At 37.1% G+C, this 19641-nt stretch overlaps 1 protein-coding gene across 2 annotated transcripts in view; it reads left to right on the plus strand.

Annotated features, from left to right (window-relative positions):
• Window positions 1–19346, plus strand: part of nab1.L (NGFI-A binding protein 1 L homeolog) — a 45978-nt gene extending 26632 nt beyond the window's left edge. The window contains exons 3-8 of one of the 2 annotated variants that reach the window (XM_018236233.2): window positions 4666–4799; window positions 5031–5082; window positions 8819–8938; window positions 12281–12443; window positions 15287–15436; window positions 18630–19346. In XM_018236233.2, coding sequence (XP_018091722.1) covers window positions 4666–4799; window positions 5031–5082; window positions 8819–8938; window positions 12281–12443; window positions 15287–15436; window positions 18630–18721 — 711 coding nt within the window. In that variant the 3' untranslated portion in view covers window positions 18722–19346. The remainder of the gene's footprint in view (window positions 1–4665; window positions 4800–5030; window positions 5083–8818; window positions 8939–12280; window positions 12444–15286; window positions 15437–18629) is intronic. The other variant, XM_018236234.2, reaches the window with a different exon arrangement.
• Window positions 19347–19641: the final 295 nt, after the last annotated feature.

Consider the following 19641-nt stretch of genomic DNA (forward strand, 5'->3'; position numbering starts at 1 on the left):
CAGAAAACCCCAGGTTCCTACTACTAGATTTTGCTAAAACACACAGAAAGTTATTGATTACATTAAGAAATATTGACCTGGATCATAATAATTGTACATGGATAGAGAACTGGCTGAAGCATAGATTACAAAAAGTGATGGTGAATGGAACATTTGGATTAATTGTACCAGTGATGTCTGTGGAGTACCACAAGGGTCCGTCTTTGGCACTTTGTGTTTTAATTTGTTTATTTTTGTCCTTAAGATTTACATTGTTAAGTACTGTCTCTATTTTTGCTGATGGTATCAAGTTGTGAGAGTATATATATGTCTGTATATGTCTATATGTAAAAATATGCATTGTGGTTCATCTGAAAGAGTTGGACTTTTGCCTTTTTTAATTCAAATTAGCTATGTAACTATATGTAACTGTGAATGCTCTTGTCCTATCAGAACACATATGCCTGTTTTAGAAGTCAGGATAAAATTTTGGAGTCATGCAGTTTATTTAAGCTGTAGTCAGTGGCGGAACTACCGGGGGAGCAGGGGGTGCGAGCGGGCCAGGGCCGAACCCCCTCAGGGCCCCTGGCAGCTCGCGCGCCACTGTAATCCGGCCTAAAAATCATGCGCGGAGGGGGGCGGGGGACCCGGTTACGTTACTGGCTGTAGTCCTTTTCACAGTGGCTTGACTAGAGTAACTGTGATATTACACTGTTGTGTGGAAACAAATGGCCAGGTCTAAGTAACTGACCTTCCACACTCCATTCACAATTGACCCAGGTGCTACCAAACAATGCAGTGGTATATAATCCTCGAAAAATAGAAAAGTTAAATAGAAAAGTTAAAAATCCATAATTTTATTTAATACATTAAAAAGCGGCCAACGTTTAGTTCTCTATCCGAGACCTTTATCAGGATACTTGATTTGATAAAGGTCTTAGATGGAGACCGAAACATTGGCCACTTTTTAATGTATTGAATAAAATTATGGATTTTTAACTTTTCTTTAACAAATTCCGGTGTGCACCATTTTTTTCGAGGATTATATATATATATATATATATATAGGCTAGGGATCTAGCCAAAAAGATGGTTGCTTTTTGTCTAAATAAACACTTTTTTCTCGTTTATAAGACCTGTTAGTGCGAGCTTCTGCTGTGCCTATATATATATATATATATATATATATATATAACAATTGAAGATGGACCAGCACTCCGTTTTCTTTATCAAAAGTGTTTATTCAATACACTGTGCATCCAACGTTTCGGCCCGCATTGGGGCCTTGATAAAGGCCCCAATGCGGGCCGAAACGTTGGATGCACAGTGTATTGAATAAACACTTTTGATAAAGAAAACGGAGTGCTGGTCCATCTTCAATTGTTACATATCCTTTTGACCGAGCACCCGGCAAGGAACTACAGAGGATAGAGTGCAGGTGTCTTACATTGAATTATATATATATATATATATATATATATATATATATATATTGAGTGAAAAAAGACCGCACTCACAGGACTTTGTATGAAAAAAAGCCACAAGGGCTGTGATTTTATTCCTCAACGTTTCGGCTATCAAACTCTAGCAGTCCTCAGGATTCTTTATATATATATATATATATATATATATATATATATATATATATATATATATATATATATATATATTCTTTAAAATTCCTATTTTTTTTTTTTTTTTACAATACTTGCAAATTCATATGCTGGATTTCTGTACATGGTGAACTGTATTTCTATCTTTTATCTTACTTCAATGTGTCTTTTCTTTCTAGCATATCTTTTTTTTCTGTCACTCTATTAATAATTCTTTTACAGTAGCATTTTTCTTCAAAATGTGTTATTATTGTGTACTATTTTTTTATGAAATGTTATTACTGCAGTTTCACTCAGATTGCAGTTTTTTGCAGCAGGCTTAAAGTGGACCTGTCACCCAGACACAAACATCTGTATAATAAAAGTCCTTTTCAAACTAAACATGAAATCCAATTTCTATTTTTTATTAAAGCATTCATAGCTGTTGTAAGCTCATTTAAAAATCTCAGCTGTCAATCAAATATTGTCTACCACTCCTCTATGCCAGTGGCATAGAGTCGGGGCAGACAATTGATTTCACTTTCCGTTCAGCACTTCCTAGATGTCACTGCTCTCCCCACATTCCCCCATTCTCTTTACCATTTACTGTAATTGTGTAGCCAGGGCATTGGGGATGGACATAGGGTCCCCCATTCTGGTGCACAAACAAGATTCTGAGATGATACAAGGCTTGTATTAATAACAGTGTCCACAAAATGGCTCCTGCCTGCTTGCTATAATTTTGAAATCCCAGACTGAAGGAAGCAAGATTCAAATAATTTATATAGTGTAATTAAAGTTCATTTTGCTTGACTAATGTGATAAAATAGGATTTTGAATCATTTTTTTGGGTGACGGGTCCCCTTTAATGCATAAATGCAATGTCTTTAAAACGCTACTAAAGAAATATATATCTGTGTAGTCTCCTTAGAAATAACGCAAGACAAAACAAAAACCTTTATTGAAACAGGAATTTTTCAAAAATGTACTTTTATTATGTTTCCACCATTTAAGGATTCTTTCTTGATAAACCTAATTCAAGTTTAAGATGGTTATTTACTAAAATCTGAATTTATCTCATTATTATAATTAAAAAACCATGCCCATACTTGATTTACCTTATTTATTATTTAAAAGCTTGATTTAATTGGTTCGGACAAAAAATCAATAAAATCGAGCGGAAACCCAAATCGTACGATTTTTTTCTGAGTTTTTTCCCAAATCACTAGAATTTTTTTTCTGGGTTTTTCTCAAAAAGCCCAAACTTTTTGGATTTTTCCCAAAAAGCCCAAACAGTTCTGTAATGTTCTGATATGATATTACAGTACAGGTATGGGATGCATTATTGAGAAACTCATTATCCAGAAAGCTCAGAATTACAAGACTCCATTTTATACAAATAATTAAAATTTTTAAAAAACGATTAAATTTTTTCTGTAATAATAATAACAATAGTACTTGTATGTTATTCCAACTAAGATATAATTAATCCTTATTGGAGGCAAAACAAACATGTTTAAACTATTTGTAGTAGACGTAAGGTATGAAGATCCAAATTACAAAAAGATCCATTATCCAGAAAACCCCAGGTTCCGAGCATTCTATATTATAGGTAAAAATTATTAAATTTGAATATACAGGTATAGGATCCCTTATCCGGAAACCCGATATCCAGAAAGCTCCGAATTACGGAATGGCTGTCTCCCGTAGACTCCATTTTATCCAAATAATCCAAATTTTTAAAAATGATTTCCTTTTTCTCTGTAATAATAAAACAGTAGCTTGTACTTGATCCATTATCATTAATCCTTATTGGAAGCAAAACCAGCCTATTGGGTTTATTTAATGTTCAAATGAATTTCTAGTAGACTTAAGGCATGAAGACCCAAATTATGGAAAGATTCGTTATCCGGAAACCCCCAGGTCCCGAGCATTCTGGATAACAGGTCCCATACCTGTACTTGAAATTCGACTTGGGTGTTATTTATATAAAAAAAATAAACATCTAAAACTCAATTCGAATTCGACTAAACTTGATTTGAGTTTTTTCTGTGAAAAAACTCAAATGTCAGGAAGGCTACTAACATGTCTAAATTGGTCCCTGGACCTCTCCAATTAGCTTATACATGAACTCGGCAGGTTTTAGGCAGCGAATAGTCGAATTTGAGTTCTTGGGCCAGAGTGTGATAAATCTCAAAATCCAAATTTGAATTAAAACTCAAATTGAGTTTGGATAATTCACAATTCAAATTTGAGAGTTTTGACCCTAAAAATTTGACCCTTAATACAGTAAACGTGCCCCTATGTGTGGCAATCCCAGATTATTGAGTGGAAATGCAAAAAAAAGGCAAATGGATCCAGAGCGGAAGGTATTTTTGGACATTGGGTAGAGGGGATTTCCTGCAGGCAACTACAGTCTTTACCCCAAAAAGAAAAAAAAGAGAGAGGCTGATAAGGAGTGTATAAGAAATACAGGAGAGTTTCAGAAACAATGAATTAGTGATCTTGAGAAGAATAGCTGACAGGTACATTACACTCATCGGGCCAGATTCAATTCCGTGAGAAAAAGGTTTATCACGTAAAAACTCATGGACGAGATTCAATTTGAGATGCAATTCAATTCAGAAAACTTATCTCACTGTTTATCACTTGAATACTCTACGGAAGTCTATGGGAAAAAAACTGGAACTGCATTAGGAGAAACATTTTTTCACCTCAAATTGAACCTTGTCCTTGAGTTGTCTTGTGATAAACCATGAGAACTTTTTTCTCACTGAATTGAATCTGGCCCATTGTTTGATTTCCAAGTGTTTATGCAGGGAAATGGGTTACCACAAAATAATAACTTTATAAGAAAGTTACTGTAATTGATCTTTATCTTCTGTTCAGTAATGGACATTTTCAAAACATTGCAGATGCTTGTAGGTAAAGCAGCCCCCCTGCTTTCCTAGCAACTTTCTGTGCACAAGCCTGAGCACACAAACGTGCCATTCATTATAGTAATTTCTGGATAGTTTTCTAGTTGTATATGCATGTAAGGCATCTGCAGTCTATAAATATACAAACCTGTTATGTTTATCATTTGATTTTGTAGCTCACCGTGAACGAAGCTGCTGCTCAACTTTGCATGAAGGATATTGCTCTGCTCACCAGAAGAGATGAGTTGTTTACACTTGCACGGCAGATATCCCGAGAAGTCACATATAAGTACACTTACAGAACCACCAAGTGAGTCAATTATAAAATGAGTGAGTGATATAAGTGCCTTGTAAAGTGGAAACATGATCCTCTCCTACCACAAATCAGCAAAGTTTTTTTTTTCTGCCTTACTAACTAAGATTCAGCAAAATGATTTTACAATGTTTTTAGTTTATATTTGTAATATTTTATAATGTTGCCCATGTATGTTTATTATGATGTAATAGCATCCATTAACTTGGGTATTTCTTTAAATCCTAGGTCTAAATGTGAAGACCGAGAAGAACTGTCCCCCAAAAGAATTAAAATAGAGGTACTGTGACAGTTACCCAATCATTCAAGAGAATGTGGACAGGCATTATGCCAATTCAAATAGTTCACAGACCATTTTGATCTGTATCTATATAACAACAAATAACTGGAAACCATACTCACTATTTCTAGACTATACATTTTTACTCCTTCTTCAACCCTTGTCATCTTTTTAAGTTGGAGGCTTCTCTTCCCTGTATCTAGTTATTACTCCTCAGTTATTTGCTGCCATATCAATTTGCCAATTCGACCTTCTCTAAATATGTACTTCAGTCTCTTGACTCCTTCTGCTGCGCCTTTCCTATTTTTAGTATAATGTATATAGTGATATTCTGAGGCAATTTTCTTTTTAATTTAGCATTTCTTCAGCGGCTTTCCAATTCGGAATTCTAGCATCTGGTTCCTAGGGTACAGTTTATTCCAGCAACCAGTCTGTGGTTCGAATGAGAGAATGAAATATAAATAGGAGAGTGCATGAATAAAAAGTGACAATAAACATAAATTGTTGCCTGACACAGCAATAATTTTTCACTGGAAAGAGACAGAAGAAGATAAACAATTGTAATTGTATTTGGTATAATTAAGTCAAAGGTAACCAGACATTTATGGGCAGATTTATCAAGGGTTGAATTGAAAATTAAATTTTTCATTTTTGAGGCCAAAACTTTCAAATTCGACTAGGGAATTGTTAAAATTCAATTTGAGTTTTTTTAAAAAATTTAATTAAATTTTTGAAATTTATCATACTCTGGCCCTTTTAGAACTCAAAGTCGACTATTCGCCACATAAAACCTGACACATAGCTGTTTTAGTCAATGGGAGACATCTTGGGATCAATTTAGAGTTCTTTGCAGCCTTCCTGACATTTGAGTTTTTTTCGGAAAAAAACCTCAAATCGAGTTTTTATAACTCAAATTGAATTTGATCGAGTTTTCAGGTTGATTTTATTCACAGGGTTTTGAAAATTAGATTTTTCTTGAAAAAATGACTTGTGCCTGCACTTTAGGGGGCAAATTCACTAAGATGCGAAGTTGCGCCAGGCGCAACTTCGCCGCACTTCGACAGGCGTAGTTTCGCCAGCGCTCCGCAAATTCACTAAAATCCGAAGTTGCGCACAGGGGTAGCGTAAGGTTGCGAAGTTGCGCTAGCGTTGATTCGCTATGTAAAGCGAAGTTACACTAGCGAAGGCTAATTTGCATACGGCGCGAAATTCAAATTTAATGGAGGAATACGTATCAGCACTACAGATGCCTAGAAAACCTTCAAATCATCAAATAAAATTTTTATTTTGCCCTACACATGTGCCCACTGTCTAGGTAAGTTGCCATGAGTCAGGAAATGTAGGGGGGAGGAAGGGGAGCCCCAAAATATTTTCGATCTTTTTCAGCCTATCACCCATAATGTAGAAAACACGCCAGTGTTTTTTGGGACTTAGAAAAAATTTTGACTTTTTTTGAAACAATCCCTATCTACTCTATTGCGCTTCGCCAGGTCTGAGGTGGTGAAGGAAGTCTAGCGTAAAAGGTAGCGTTCAGTACACTGCGCAAGTTAGTGAATTTGCGTAGTTACATCGCTAGCGAAAATTCGCCTGGCGTAAGGGTGCGAAGTAACACTAGCGAAACTACGCCAGCGTTCGTTAGTGAATTTGCGCAGTAACGAAAATGCCAAACGCTAGCGAATTAACGAATTTAGTGAGTGAATTTGCCCCTAGGAGAGAAATGCTTTCTGGCAGGCTGCTGTTTTTCCTTCTAAATGTAACTGAATGTGTCTCAGTGAGACATGGGTTTTTACTATTGAGTGTTGTTCTTAGATCTACTTGGCAGCTGTTATCTTGTGTTAGGGAGCTGCTATGTGGTTACCTTCCCATTGTTCTTTTGTTTGGCTGCTGGGGGGGGGAAGGGAGGGGGTGATATCACTTCAACTTGCAGAACGGCACATGGGGCACATGCTTTAAAGACAAAACTTGAAGACTAGAAAAAGTGAAGACTAGTCAAAACAGTTTGACCTAATATGTTTTGGACTAATATAACAATATTTTCATATACATTTAAAGGGATCCTGTCATTGGAAAACATGTTTTTTTCAAAACACATCAGTTAATAGTGCTACTCCAGCATTTTGTCAATTTCCCAGCTGCCCCTGATCATATGACTTGTGCCTGCACTTTAGGAGAGAAATGCTTTCTGGCAGGCTGCTGTTTTTCCTTCTCAATGTAACTGAATGTATCTCAGTGAGACATGGGTTTTTACTATTGAGTGTTGTTCTTAGATCTACTTGGCAGCTGTTATCTTGTGTTAGGGAGCTGCTATGTGGTTACCTTCCCATTGTTCTTTTGTTTGGCTGCTGGGGGGGAGAAGGGAGGGGGTGATATCACTCCAACTTGCAGTACGACAGTAAAGAGTGATTGAAGTTTACCAGAGCACAAGTCACATGACTTGGGGCAGCTGGGAAATTGACAATATGTCTAGCCCCATGTCAGATTTCAAAATTGAATATAAAAAAATCTGTTTGCTCTTTTGAGAAATGGATTTCAGTGCAGAATTCTGCTGGAGCAGCACTATTAACTGATTCATTTTGGAAAAAATTTTTTTTTCCCATGACAGTATCCCTTTAAATGTATATGAAAATATTGTTATATTAGTCCAAAACATATTAGGTCAAACTGTATTGACTAGTCTTCACTTTTTCTAGTCTTCAAGTTTTGTCTTTAAAGCATGTGCCCCATTACTTCCCACTTTAGGCTTTCTGGTGCATTAGCAAAAGTACTGTATATTTTTCAATCAGAAGAGTATCAAGGCATGACATTCTCCAGGTTAGTTAAAAATATCTTCTTATGTTGCATCTTTGTATTACAATGTTATATATGTTTATTTTAAAGGGGTTGTTCACCTTCCAACACTTTTTTCAGTTCGGTTGGTTTCAGATAGTTTACCAGAGATGAAGACTTTTTTTTATTTACTTTCTATTTTCTATGTATGACTGTTTTTCTAATATTGAAGTGTAAAGTGTAATTTTTACCTTCTGGGAGGTAAACTCTCTAACTGCTTTAAATTAATAAATTTAGTTGATACATTTCTTATTTTGGGCCCTGCTGAGCAGAATCCCAGGTTTTCATTACAGGCAGGTGTTAGAATTGATACAATAGTTGCTAATACTCCAGAGATGATGCTGAAAAATGTATCAACTAAATGTTGCAAAATTGTAACACCTGAATCACTGAGATTCCAGATTGAAACACCAGAGAAAGAGACATTAAATTTCAAACTTTTAGATTTTAAGAAAAGATTTTGGAAAAACAGTAAGAAATAAAAAAGTGATTTAAAAAAGTATTTCTGGTGAACAATCTGAAAACAATTGAACTGAAAAAAGTGAACAACCCCTTTAATAGGTAACTTTTTATTTATTGATAGGTAATAGGGATAGGCAGACAAAAAAGCAAAGGGAAAGTACAGAGATGGAAGCTGGAGCGTGCATAGGAGTAATTTTAGGTAATAATAGTTGCTGGAGATTCAAGCAAAGGGTTGCATATCTTCTCAAACTTTTGTGGACAGCTTTTGGCTAAGTAGGTTTGTTTGTGGATTTCCAGCTGGGAGTTTATCAGTTTTAACGTTACATATGTTTTCTATTATTCTTTAAACTTTCAGAAATATATCTGCAATAATCTGTTCCTTTTCGTGAAGTATTAATGTAGATTGAAAGTAAAATGTAATTAACCTTTAATTAACTTCTTGCCATAGGAAAACTTCTCTGATTATCAGGAAACACTAATCACAATTCACCAGCAAATGGAATCTTTAAAGGAGCAGATGGCTGTTGCAAAAGCTAAGGGAGAAGAAACAGCAGCTCACACTTTACAGGTTGGTTAAGAGTATTTAATATGCAAGCAGTTTCTTTGTAAGAGTACTTTGGTACTAGATATGGCATGGAGACCCTAGGAGCTGTCACAGCTTCAATGCCCTGGAATCATGAAATTTAATTCTTGTGAATATCATTTTGTCATGCCTTTTCGGAGGTTAAAATAACAAAACATTTTATGATTGACTTTTACTCTCTTTGAAGGCAACTAAAATCTAAAATAGAATACTGTTAAAAATGCGGTATTTTGTATACTAAATATAAACATGAACTTACTGCACCAGAAGCCCAATTAAACAAATGATCTATGCTTTTAAAGTTGGCGCAGGGGGCTGTCTTCTTGTAACTTTGTTAAACATCTTTGCAATACTAAGACTATGCACATGCTCAGTGTGGTCTGGGCTTCAGTTGGGAGGTTAAGCTTAGGGATCGTCATAAATGAGTAAAACAGCACAGGTCAAATAATATCTGCCAGAAGCTGATACAGCAAAATTGATTTATAATCAGAATATACAGACTGCGCTGGGTCTGTAGATACAAATTTACATAGTTGTTACAGGGAAACAAACAAAGCTGCTCGAGTTCTGGGAAGTAAGGTGCGGCTCCCCCCGTTGTTTGAAAGTATGATCGTTTCCCTGCACAGCAGTTACGGACTGTCTGAAGTTTCCTAACTGCAACTGTCAGAGCAAGTAAAACGAAGGGTGAATTTCACTGCATACAGTCAGGTTTCTTATAAAAACAGTACACATTTTTTAATTAAAGTATATTGGAGATAGTTTTCTTTTTCATTAAAGAAAGTAAACATGGGATTTCATTTTTTTGTCTTTAAAGTCTTCTGGTGGGAAAGTTTGTATTAAATAAAAGTGTTGTCCCTGTCAAAGTCCTGCTTTAAATTATTGGTGAATGGACCTAGGATGTTAACAGTGATTCACACAGGTTCAGCCTCAGCTTAACCAAGGATGAGCCTAATTTTTTTGGTCTGATCCCATGTTTTTTTGTAAGTTTGAAAAGACTGCACTCCCCTTTTCTGCACTGCCTCTTGTACTGGAAGTTTTGAGTGAGCTGCATGGCTGTAGAGGTCTTTGGACCATGTGTGGATCGTCCCAACATTTTTCGTACCATGGTGATTGGTTGTTTAGTCAATCAGACGGGTTTAGGGTCGGACTGGGCCGGCGGGACACTTCATTGGAGGGGGGTTGCTGAGGCAGCAGCCCCTGTGGGACCTGGGCCCCCCAGTCTGGCCCTGGACAGGTTAGAGATTTCTGATGGCTAACAATAATATCTCTGCATGTATTGCCTTTATTTCATCTGAATGGTTAGTGGTAGGTCGGGAGATTGCAACAAATGATTGTTCGTCAGACATAAGGATATATCTGCAAGCTTATGGCCAGCTGGGTGATGATGTAAGTGGGCTTGGCAATGACATGGTGGACAGGGATTGGAACTCTGAATGCTGATTTAAATGCTAAAACCCAAACAAGCAGTTTTAGTTCGGAAAGCCTGTGTGAAAATCAGACTTTCTGGTTCAAAAACAAACAGGTGGCAAGGTGGTCAAGGTGAATCCAATTAAATTTAAGAATGTTTTAACCTTGCATATGTAGAGCATGTGATCCTGGAAAATACAAGCATTAAGGCATAGCTTTGAAGTTTGGTTGTTTAGACAGTAGTAGACAGATTAATATTTAGACATATTACCAATTTTGGATTCAGAAGAATATTTAATTATCACAAATATATGGTTTTCTGGTTTGAATTTTTTTTTTACTCCACATAAAATGTTGATTTTTGCCTTAACTAAAATAACTGTCAGTACAATTTGTATTTACTATTTCATTTTGGGGTCTCTCCATGCCAAATACTTTCATAATCCTATGCATACTAGATATCAAAGTATTCATATTTACAATGATTTATGTTGGTACATAATGGCTTGTGGGCTTTTGAGGCAATTTTCTGAAATTCCCTCAAAAGCTCACAAGCCATTAGGTACCAATGTAAATCATTGTAAATATGAATACTTGCTATTTGGTATTTTGAAATAGAAATACGTACAGTCGTATGAAAAAGTTTGGGAACCCCTCTCAGCCTGCATAATAATTTACTCCACTCACAGCAAAAAAGATAACAGTGGTATGACCAATTGCAAGTTGTGCATCTGTTTGACTCTCCTCTGAAGAGTGACATCATGGATCCTTAAAGCAACTCTCAAAAGATCTGAAAACAAAAATAGTTCAGTATCATGGTTTAGGGGTAGGCTACAAAAAGCTATCTCAGAGGTTTAAACTGTCAAGAAGGAATGTAGTCAGGAAACGGAAGGCCACAGGCACTGTTGCTGTAAAACCCAGGTCTGGCAGTCCAAGAAAAATACTGGAGCGGAATATGCAGAGGATTGTGAGAATGGTTACAGACAACCCAAAGATCACTCCACAGACCTGAAAGAACATCTTGCTGCAGATGGTGTATCTGTACATGGTTCTACAATTCAGCGCAATTTGCACAAAGAACATCAGTATGGCAGGGTGATGAGAAAGAAGCCCTTTCTGTACTCACGCCACAAACAGAGTTGATTGTTGCATGCAAAAGCTCATTTAGACAAGCCACAGTCCTTTTGGAACAAAGTGTTTTGGATTGATGAGACAAAAATTTAGTTATTTGCTCATAACAAAAAGCGCTATGCCATTTTCTTCAGTCCTTTGTAAGGGGGTATTACAACACATGAAATGCATGCATGCAGGGTGAATCCAAAATGAGTAAATATATTTTTTTTTACTACACTTTTTAGTTTTTCACTTTACTTAGCTTTTAGTTTTCAGCATTGCATTTCTCACATTAGGAACCAATATAAAACATCATAAATATGAATGCCAGGGGTCCACTGCTCAGTTTCATGCCCACTATGCATAGGATTACCATAGCATATGGAATGTAGAGTCAAAATAGTGCATTCAAACTGATATGGAGGTCAATTCAGCTACTCCAAAATCAACACCTTTAATGCATTGTATGTGTGCTAAATCCACAAAGATGTTTACCCCAGAAAACCATATTGGAAAGTACATATTCTCCCTATTCCAATATGGGTAACCCTGTCTTAGTACGCCAAACTACAAAGGCACAAGGCTTTGCCACACTTAACAGCTTTGATAAAATATCTGAAAATCACCTCAGAGCTTGCATTTACAGCATTGTATCCCCCACGTGGCATTAGTTAACAAAATAACACAACATAAATATGAATCTGGTATGTAGGCCAATTTTTCCCTTGTTTACCCCATCAACCAGTAATTGCAATATCTGATATAGTTAATTGTATTTTTCATTGATTTCCATGCCCTGTTTTGTAGGCTAAACTTGAAAAAATGTTGTCAAAGCAGATGGATATATTACGCAACTCAGAATATGACAGACTGCAGAATACAGAAAGGTGTCATTCTACTGGACATTACCTGAAAAACTCCGAAGACAGTAGTCCAACAACCATTGCTTCTGATAGCTCAGAGAGTCAAGGTAAGTTGAAAAAAATTACTAAAAAGAATACTGTTATCACATACTTAGCTTTCCTGTCCTTTTATAATTTGTCAATTTTGTTACACAAGCACTGGAAACAATTCCAGTTTTCATGATCACTCAAGCTTTAAAATAAAGTTGGTTTATCTATCCCACTCAAGTCACTTAGGCTAGTATAATCCTCCAGCTCAGGTGCTGGGGCAATCAAATCTGCAGTCCTGATGGCAAGAGCATTATAGTCCTTGGGCCCAGAGATCAGGGTGATATGGATGGGACATCCTCCTCTGCAGGTGCAGGAACAGTAGAGAGAACAGTAACAAAGGTTTCTCAGCTAGCACAGAAACAGCAGGCAGAGGAGCCAGCACAGTAGCTTGAAGAAACTATACAGGAGTAAAAAGAGCCTGGACCATTTTAATTCTGCTACATATAGAAGGGATTGGCTATTCTGGTCTGAATATTTTATTCAAATAACCATCAATGCACATAGCCTATTTTACTCATGAGATACAGCATCCAGTAGATGCTTCTCTTCTCTAGTTTATTATTCTTATATTGTTTTGTTAAATTAAAGGGATCCTGTTTTTTCAAAACGCATCAGTTAATAGTGCTACTCCAGCAGAATTCTGCACTGAAATCCATTTCTCAAAAGAGCAAACAGATTTTTTTTATATTCAATTTTGAAATCTGACATTTTGTCAATTTCCCAGCTGCCCCCAGTCATGTGACTTGTGCCTGCACTTTAGGAGAGAAATGCTTTCTGGCAGGCTGCTGTTTTTCCTTCTCAAAGTAACTGAATGTGTCTCAGTGGGACATGGGTTTTTACTATTGAGTGCTGTTCTTAGATCTACCAGGCAGCTGTTATCTTGGGGTTACCTTCCCATTGTTCTTTTGTTTGGCTGCTGGGGGGAAAAGGGAGGGGTTGATATCACTCTAACTTGCAGTACAGCAGTAAAGAGTGATTGAAGTTTATCAGAGCACAAGTCACACGACTTGGGGCAGCTGGGAAATTGTTTGGAAGTTTGAAATCATGTTTGAAAGTTTGGATCATGTTTCATTTACCTTTTTTGCAAAACACTAGTTGTTACATTGAGTTTTTGAAGAGTTTCCTCAGTGCTTGCCTATGTCCTATTATGTGTATTAAAGTCCTTTATTAGAGTAAGTAAGCGTATAGAGAAAGCTACTGTACACCTATATTAGATTTTTGATTTTGTAAATTAATTGGCACTGAATTGGCTAAACACCCCTGGCTAAATACCAACTGCTTATACCAGGTTGTCTAGAGATTGCATTTTGAATGGATAAATATGTACAGTTGTGTTATTAAACATCCTGAAGTGGTGTTGATATTTGGTCTAGGTCTTGGGGCTTGGTGTGCACAGCCAATTGGGAAGTCGCACCCCTGGTAAATGGTCTTGAAATGCAGTGTTTGGATTTCGTCAAGGATATCCCAGAGTCTGAGGTCTTTCATTCTGGATCTGTATTTTAGATTGTCATGGGCCTTTTCTAGTTGTAACTGAAGATCCAGAGTCTGGATTACATGGTTGATGAATTGTATTTTGATTTGAATTTGTTGTAAGTTCTGGGTCCTGTGGTCACTAGCAATAACTTCATTAACTAAAGTTAGTGAATTTATTATTTCAGACCATATATCCTAATTAAATCATTGTAGTTTAGTTTGTTTTTCCTCATAAAAGGTGTGTTCTCTGACTCCATTAATATGCGGGTGAGCGTTATCTTATTTGGAGGAGGTGGTTTTCTTTTGAAGAAACCTGCATGTGGGTTGGCGATTGCATTTTTTGTAATTTCAGTGTCCATAGGACTGGATCTTTACACTGATTGTTTCACAGTTGGAAGGCGGGCACACAAATTGTGGGGTATTCTCACTAGGATTGTTTTGTCACAGATGTGGATGTATGCAATTAAGTTACCATAAAGTACAAGGTACTGCTTTATTAGAGAGAAAAAAAACATTTTAAAAAAATTCAATTATTTGCTTAATATGGACTTTGTGGTTGATGACCAGTAATATGGAGTTTTTTGGATATTGCTTGTAAGTTACTGCATTCAGACAAGTTGGATGTACAGTTATGGGATCTATTAACTGAATGCTTGGGACTTGGGTTTTTTATGGATAATTCTAATGACCATACTGTATCTTAAGGGTGAACGGAAGGTATAAACACTGGCAAATGTTAGACACCCCAGCCCCCTGCCATCATAATAATCACTTGCTTGAGATCCCTGGTCAGGGTACTGTTCGATGAAAAGTGCATCAGCCCTACTTATGTAGGAGCACCACATTGCAATATTCTTTGTGGCCCAGACCAGGTATACATGCGCAGTAGTGTGGACTGCCTTTTTGCTTCTCAGTTTTTAATCTATTGAGTACACGGACCGGAACATAGAGAACATCAAGAACGAAGAAGATGATGGCAGTGTGCTGCTTTTACATAAGTACCCTGGGCCAGTGCAGTTTTCAGTTACCGATACCACTGGCCCTTGTCTCAGGTAACTGATTTCAATCACTGGGGGGATAACATTGTAGAACCCCCACAGTGATTATACCTTTATTTTGAGCTCTCAGGATATTGAGTTTACTGGTAAGAAATCTCCTTTCTGTATGTGGTTTTATATAGGGGCACTGTAAAGCATTTTGTTGTGTTTATCGAAGCTGGCAGTTGACATTTGAATGCAAACATTCCAGTGTCTTTAATACAGATAATGTTTAGTCAAAACAGCCACTTATATTTCAATAAGGAAGCCTAAAATATTGCCTTCATTTCTTAAAAGAATCTTTTAAGGAGTATTTTTCTTGAATAGTGGCATTTAATTTTTAATTCTAGTTGAACGGCCACTGAACCTTCGAACATCAAACCATCAGAGTCAACAGCTACAGCAACTTATGTCAGATGGAGAACAGCATTTAGGGAAGCAGCTGTGCAATGAACTTAGGGGACATTATTCCATTTCTGAGACCAATGCTCAGTATTCAGGTGAGTGTAAGAATGCAGAATTTTATTGCAGAATTGAATGCAGTTAAGCCTTTAACCAGCAAGAAAACACGATCTCTATGCTGGCAGAAAAATAATCAAGCTGGCAGCTGCTAGCATTGTAGATGCACCCAATGGGTGGCTGTTAGGGGTAACTGAAGCATACTGTTTGTGCACATTCCACTTAACCTAGATCCCTCATCACTTCATTAGAATGATAGTACCTGGTCATGTTAGATAGTATTGTCCTTGAATAATCTGCTCCTGTGCTGTCCAACTTTTGTGGTACCAAGGGCTGATAATGGAAGCCAATGTTGACCAATCCCATTTTTTAAACCACACCCATGTTATCACAAGAAAAGTCAAGACTATACCCACATTAATGGTAGCAGAACACACAAAAAACAAATGGTTGGTGCTCACTGCAGGGATATCACTCATCACTAATATGTGAAAATTTTAATTCATATTAAAACATAGCCTTAAATTCATATGCTTCCTCCTCCCCTGTGGATAACACAACAACCCCCAGCACATGATTAAATTAAACTTTGGGGACCCCCCAACAAGCATTTTCCTGACAAACAACCACCAAGTTCACCTCCCAAAGTCAGAGTAGGGCAGGCACAAGAAGCATAGGGCAGGCAGAAAATGGCATACCCAGGCAGAGTAGGGCAGGTAGAGTATGGCATATCCAGGCAGAGTATGGCATTCTCAGGCAGAGAATGGAACACACAGGCAGCATAGGGCAGGAGGAGTTTGACACACCATGAAGAGAGTGACACACCATGAAGAGTATGGCACACCAGGAAGAGTATGGTTTGCTTCAGAAAGACTACTATAGTTTATATAAACAAACAGCTATGTAGCCATGGGGAGTAGCCATTCAAAGCTGAAAAAGGAAAAGGCACAGGATACACAGCGGTTAACAGAAAATCTCCGTAGCATACAATTATATTCTTCAAAACGTATCTGTTATCTACTGTGTATCCTGTGCTTGAATGGGCTGCCCCCATAGCTACACAGCAGCTTGTTTATATAAACTATAGTTGTGTTTCTGAAGTAAACCCACCAGATTTACCAGTGCAGGGCGACTACATTATATTGTAATTCCTTTTTAACACTGTGTGCTGTAGCGTAGCCATACAATTAATTTGCCTGACAAAAGTTGACCCATGTGAAAAGTTAAACCCATATTGTTTCAGCTCATTAATTTTTAACCTTCACTTTTTCCTTTATATTGAGAGTAAAATTCTTGCTATACAAAAAGACACAAATTATAGGCATTTTCATCTATGCTAGTTACATTGTGTTTCTCCTCCAGTGCCAATACCTCCAGCTCTCCCATTTTATCAGCCAGGTATTTGTAAACTTATATTTAATGGTGGTACCAGTTTATAACTTGCTGAAATACAGTTTCTGTTCTTTCTTTACCATGACCCCCATCTAAATCACGGCACCCATTTTCTCTCATTTTTACTATGCCCAACCCCTTCTCTTATTTACCTTCCACAGAATTACTCACTACACCCTACTCCCACCCCACATGCTTAGTTTAAAACATCCTCCAACCCTCCAAAGCAGCTTCACCATCATCATTTCAGTGAAGCCCCTCCCTGGCAAAGAACATGTAGCAGTAAAATCAGCCTAGTTCTCAAAAAACTCAAATCCCTCCTCCCTACACCAATCTCTCACACATTAATCTTTCTAAGCTCCCGATGCTATTTGATTGCTTCTATTGATTAAGGTATGACCCAGAAAAGGGTTTTTTTTTATACTCACTGATGAATCTTTTTCTCAAAATAGTAGTGGCAGCACAGGGTATTGATGTGATAATACACATTTCCAACTAGGAGACAGGATGGAAGTAAAAGAATAACTCTTCAATGTATTAAACCCATCTCCACCAGTTGCAACTAGCACACCTTGCAGAAGAAGAAAAAAAAAAGTAAGACCGTGGGCGGAAACTTCTAGTACTGCTACTATGGGACTTGAGACTGATTGCCCTGATTTCTAAAACCCAACTAGCTGATGAGAAGCCCACTAGGAATGCTGCTTTCCATGTGAGAAGTTTGAGATCAATGGAGCATAAGGGCTCAAAAGGGTAGTGGTCTGATGTGGTTGGCTTTTTGGAGAAATGCTTAACATGGCCAGTTGCTTTTGGGAAAAGCACTGAAAAGACAGATAAATGGACCTTGATAGTCCAAAGCCTTTGTAAAGACTGTCTTGTAAAACAAAATGTATCGAAATATGTCGTACATAGAGGTCATGCGGGCTTGGAGGATGGTGTTAGGCCAAGGAGACGCGTGCATGTTCTTGTGCAGAAGAGGCGTAGGTTGCAGTTGTTGAGCCATTTCCGAAAAAGTGTCTTGTATTGGTAAGAAAGATGCTGTGTTGTGAATTTGACTCCCAAAAATATAATGGACTAAATGTGGAGTGTGGAGGAATGGATCTTCCAGCTGTTGGCTGTGGTAAAACTGCACAGTCTGTAAAAAGTAAAATGACCATCTGGGGATTTGTGAAACAAGGCACAAGATTTAAAAGTTTTGTGGGGACGTGAGCTTCAGGTGCATCAGGAAGGAAGCCCGTGACAGAATTAAAGCATGTAATGGGCTGCTGGGAATGAGGCTTGATTGGAGTTGATACAAAGCAGAGTGTTAAAGGCATTAAAGTCATGTCATAAACTCATAATGGGCTAATGGTGGAAAAAATGTTCAGTACAAGGTGGTGCAGTAGGGGAAAGGCAGGATAGTAACGCTGATGCACTAGTGATAGTGCTAAGCATGTCTCCTTACACCATGAGGATAAGAAATATAGGAGGATGCGCTGGAGCATGCCCATAAAAAGTCCTAAAGAGAAAATGTAAATAAAATGAATAGTGTTAGGGAGCAGAGTTCCCAAAAATCCTAACTCCAGGAATCAGGATGAAAAAGAACTGGTGGGGTTAATACAGGGAAGAGGAGGACCCCCAGTGGAGAGATTTTCTTTTTACCTCCATCTTGCCTTCTAGTCGGAAGGGTATATTAAGCCATGGGTACCTGGTGCTGCCTTGGGATTTTTCAGGAAACCTAGATTCTACATTGGCGGGTGTCGGGCTGTTTGCTCACTTACAGGGAAAGAGTTAATGGCCCCTTGAAAAAAATAATTATAGACATCTATAAACTAAAACAATTTTTTTTCTTTTTTATATCTACAGATAGCATTGGAATCTTAAAGGATTACTCACAAACAGCCTTAAACAATACAGAGAGGAAGATCATCAAGCTTGAACCAGAAGATACAAGATAGCTGAAAAGACAATCTTCTAATTTAAATGAATAATACCACCACCACCACCACAAGCAAGCCTTAAACTGTTACCAGTGTTGCCTCATCAATACATATAAAGCCAAAGCTTAGAGACTGATACAATTGGTAATGAGAGAAACAGGACTGCTGATATAGTCTTTATGATGGACAAACATTCCTCTAATGCCTTTTACAAAAATGGCAAAGCTCACAAACTAATACAAGTGGGCTTTCATTGTTTAGGATTACAAAATGTGTTTGTGTAAGGTATGAAACGCATAGGTGTTAGAACATGTATTCAATTTAATATATGTGAATACGGTTCATTTTACTTGAAATTTTTAATGTCTGTTTTATTACTTCTGTTTTAGACAACCATATTGCTTATCATAGGATAAAAAACATATTCTTGGGATTACAGGAAAAGAAATAGTCTGGCATGATCAATAGCTCGCAATAATGTTAATTAAAATATATATTTTATTTTTAAAAGACTTAAAGGGGCAAGTAATGCTTAAAAACCTTAAATGAGATGTACGTAAAACTTACTAGAATCTGAATTTTCTGACATTTTTTCCTATGCAGCAATATAAGGCATTTTTTCTCCTTGCATTAAAGTGCCCACACACACATATCTCTCTCTCTCATGTGTTTAGGAAAAAAATAGTGGATTTATTGAAATCATAATTATTTATTGTTCAAACTTCCACCCACATTAGGGTCTTTATCATTGTCCTTGATGATGATTCACTGACTTTGGAGTGCAGGTCCTCTTGAACTTTATAAAATGTTTTGACCTAGCACCCACATTAATACAAGACTGGCTCAGAGTGCAAGCGTTTGGCTATATATATATATATATATATATATATATATATATATATATATATATATATATATATATATATATATATATATAT

The sequence above is a fragment of the Xenopus laevis genome, chromosome 9_10L (genome assembly GCF_017654675.1).
Source record: "Xenopus laevis strain J_2021 chromosome 9_10L, Xenopus_laevis_v10.1, whole genome shotgun sequence".
NCBI lineage: Eukaryota > Metazoa > Chordata > Amphibia > Anura > Pipidae > Xenopus > Xenopus laevis.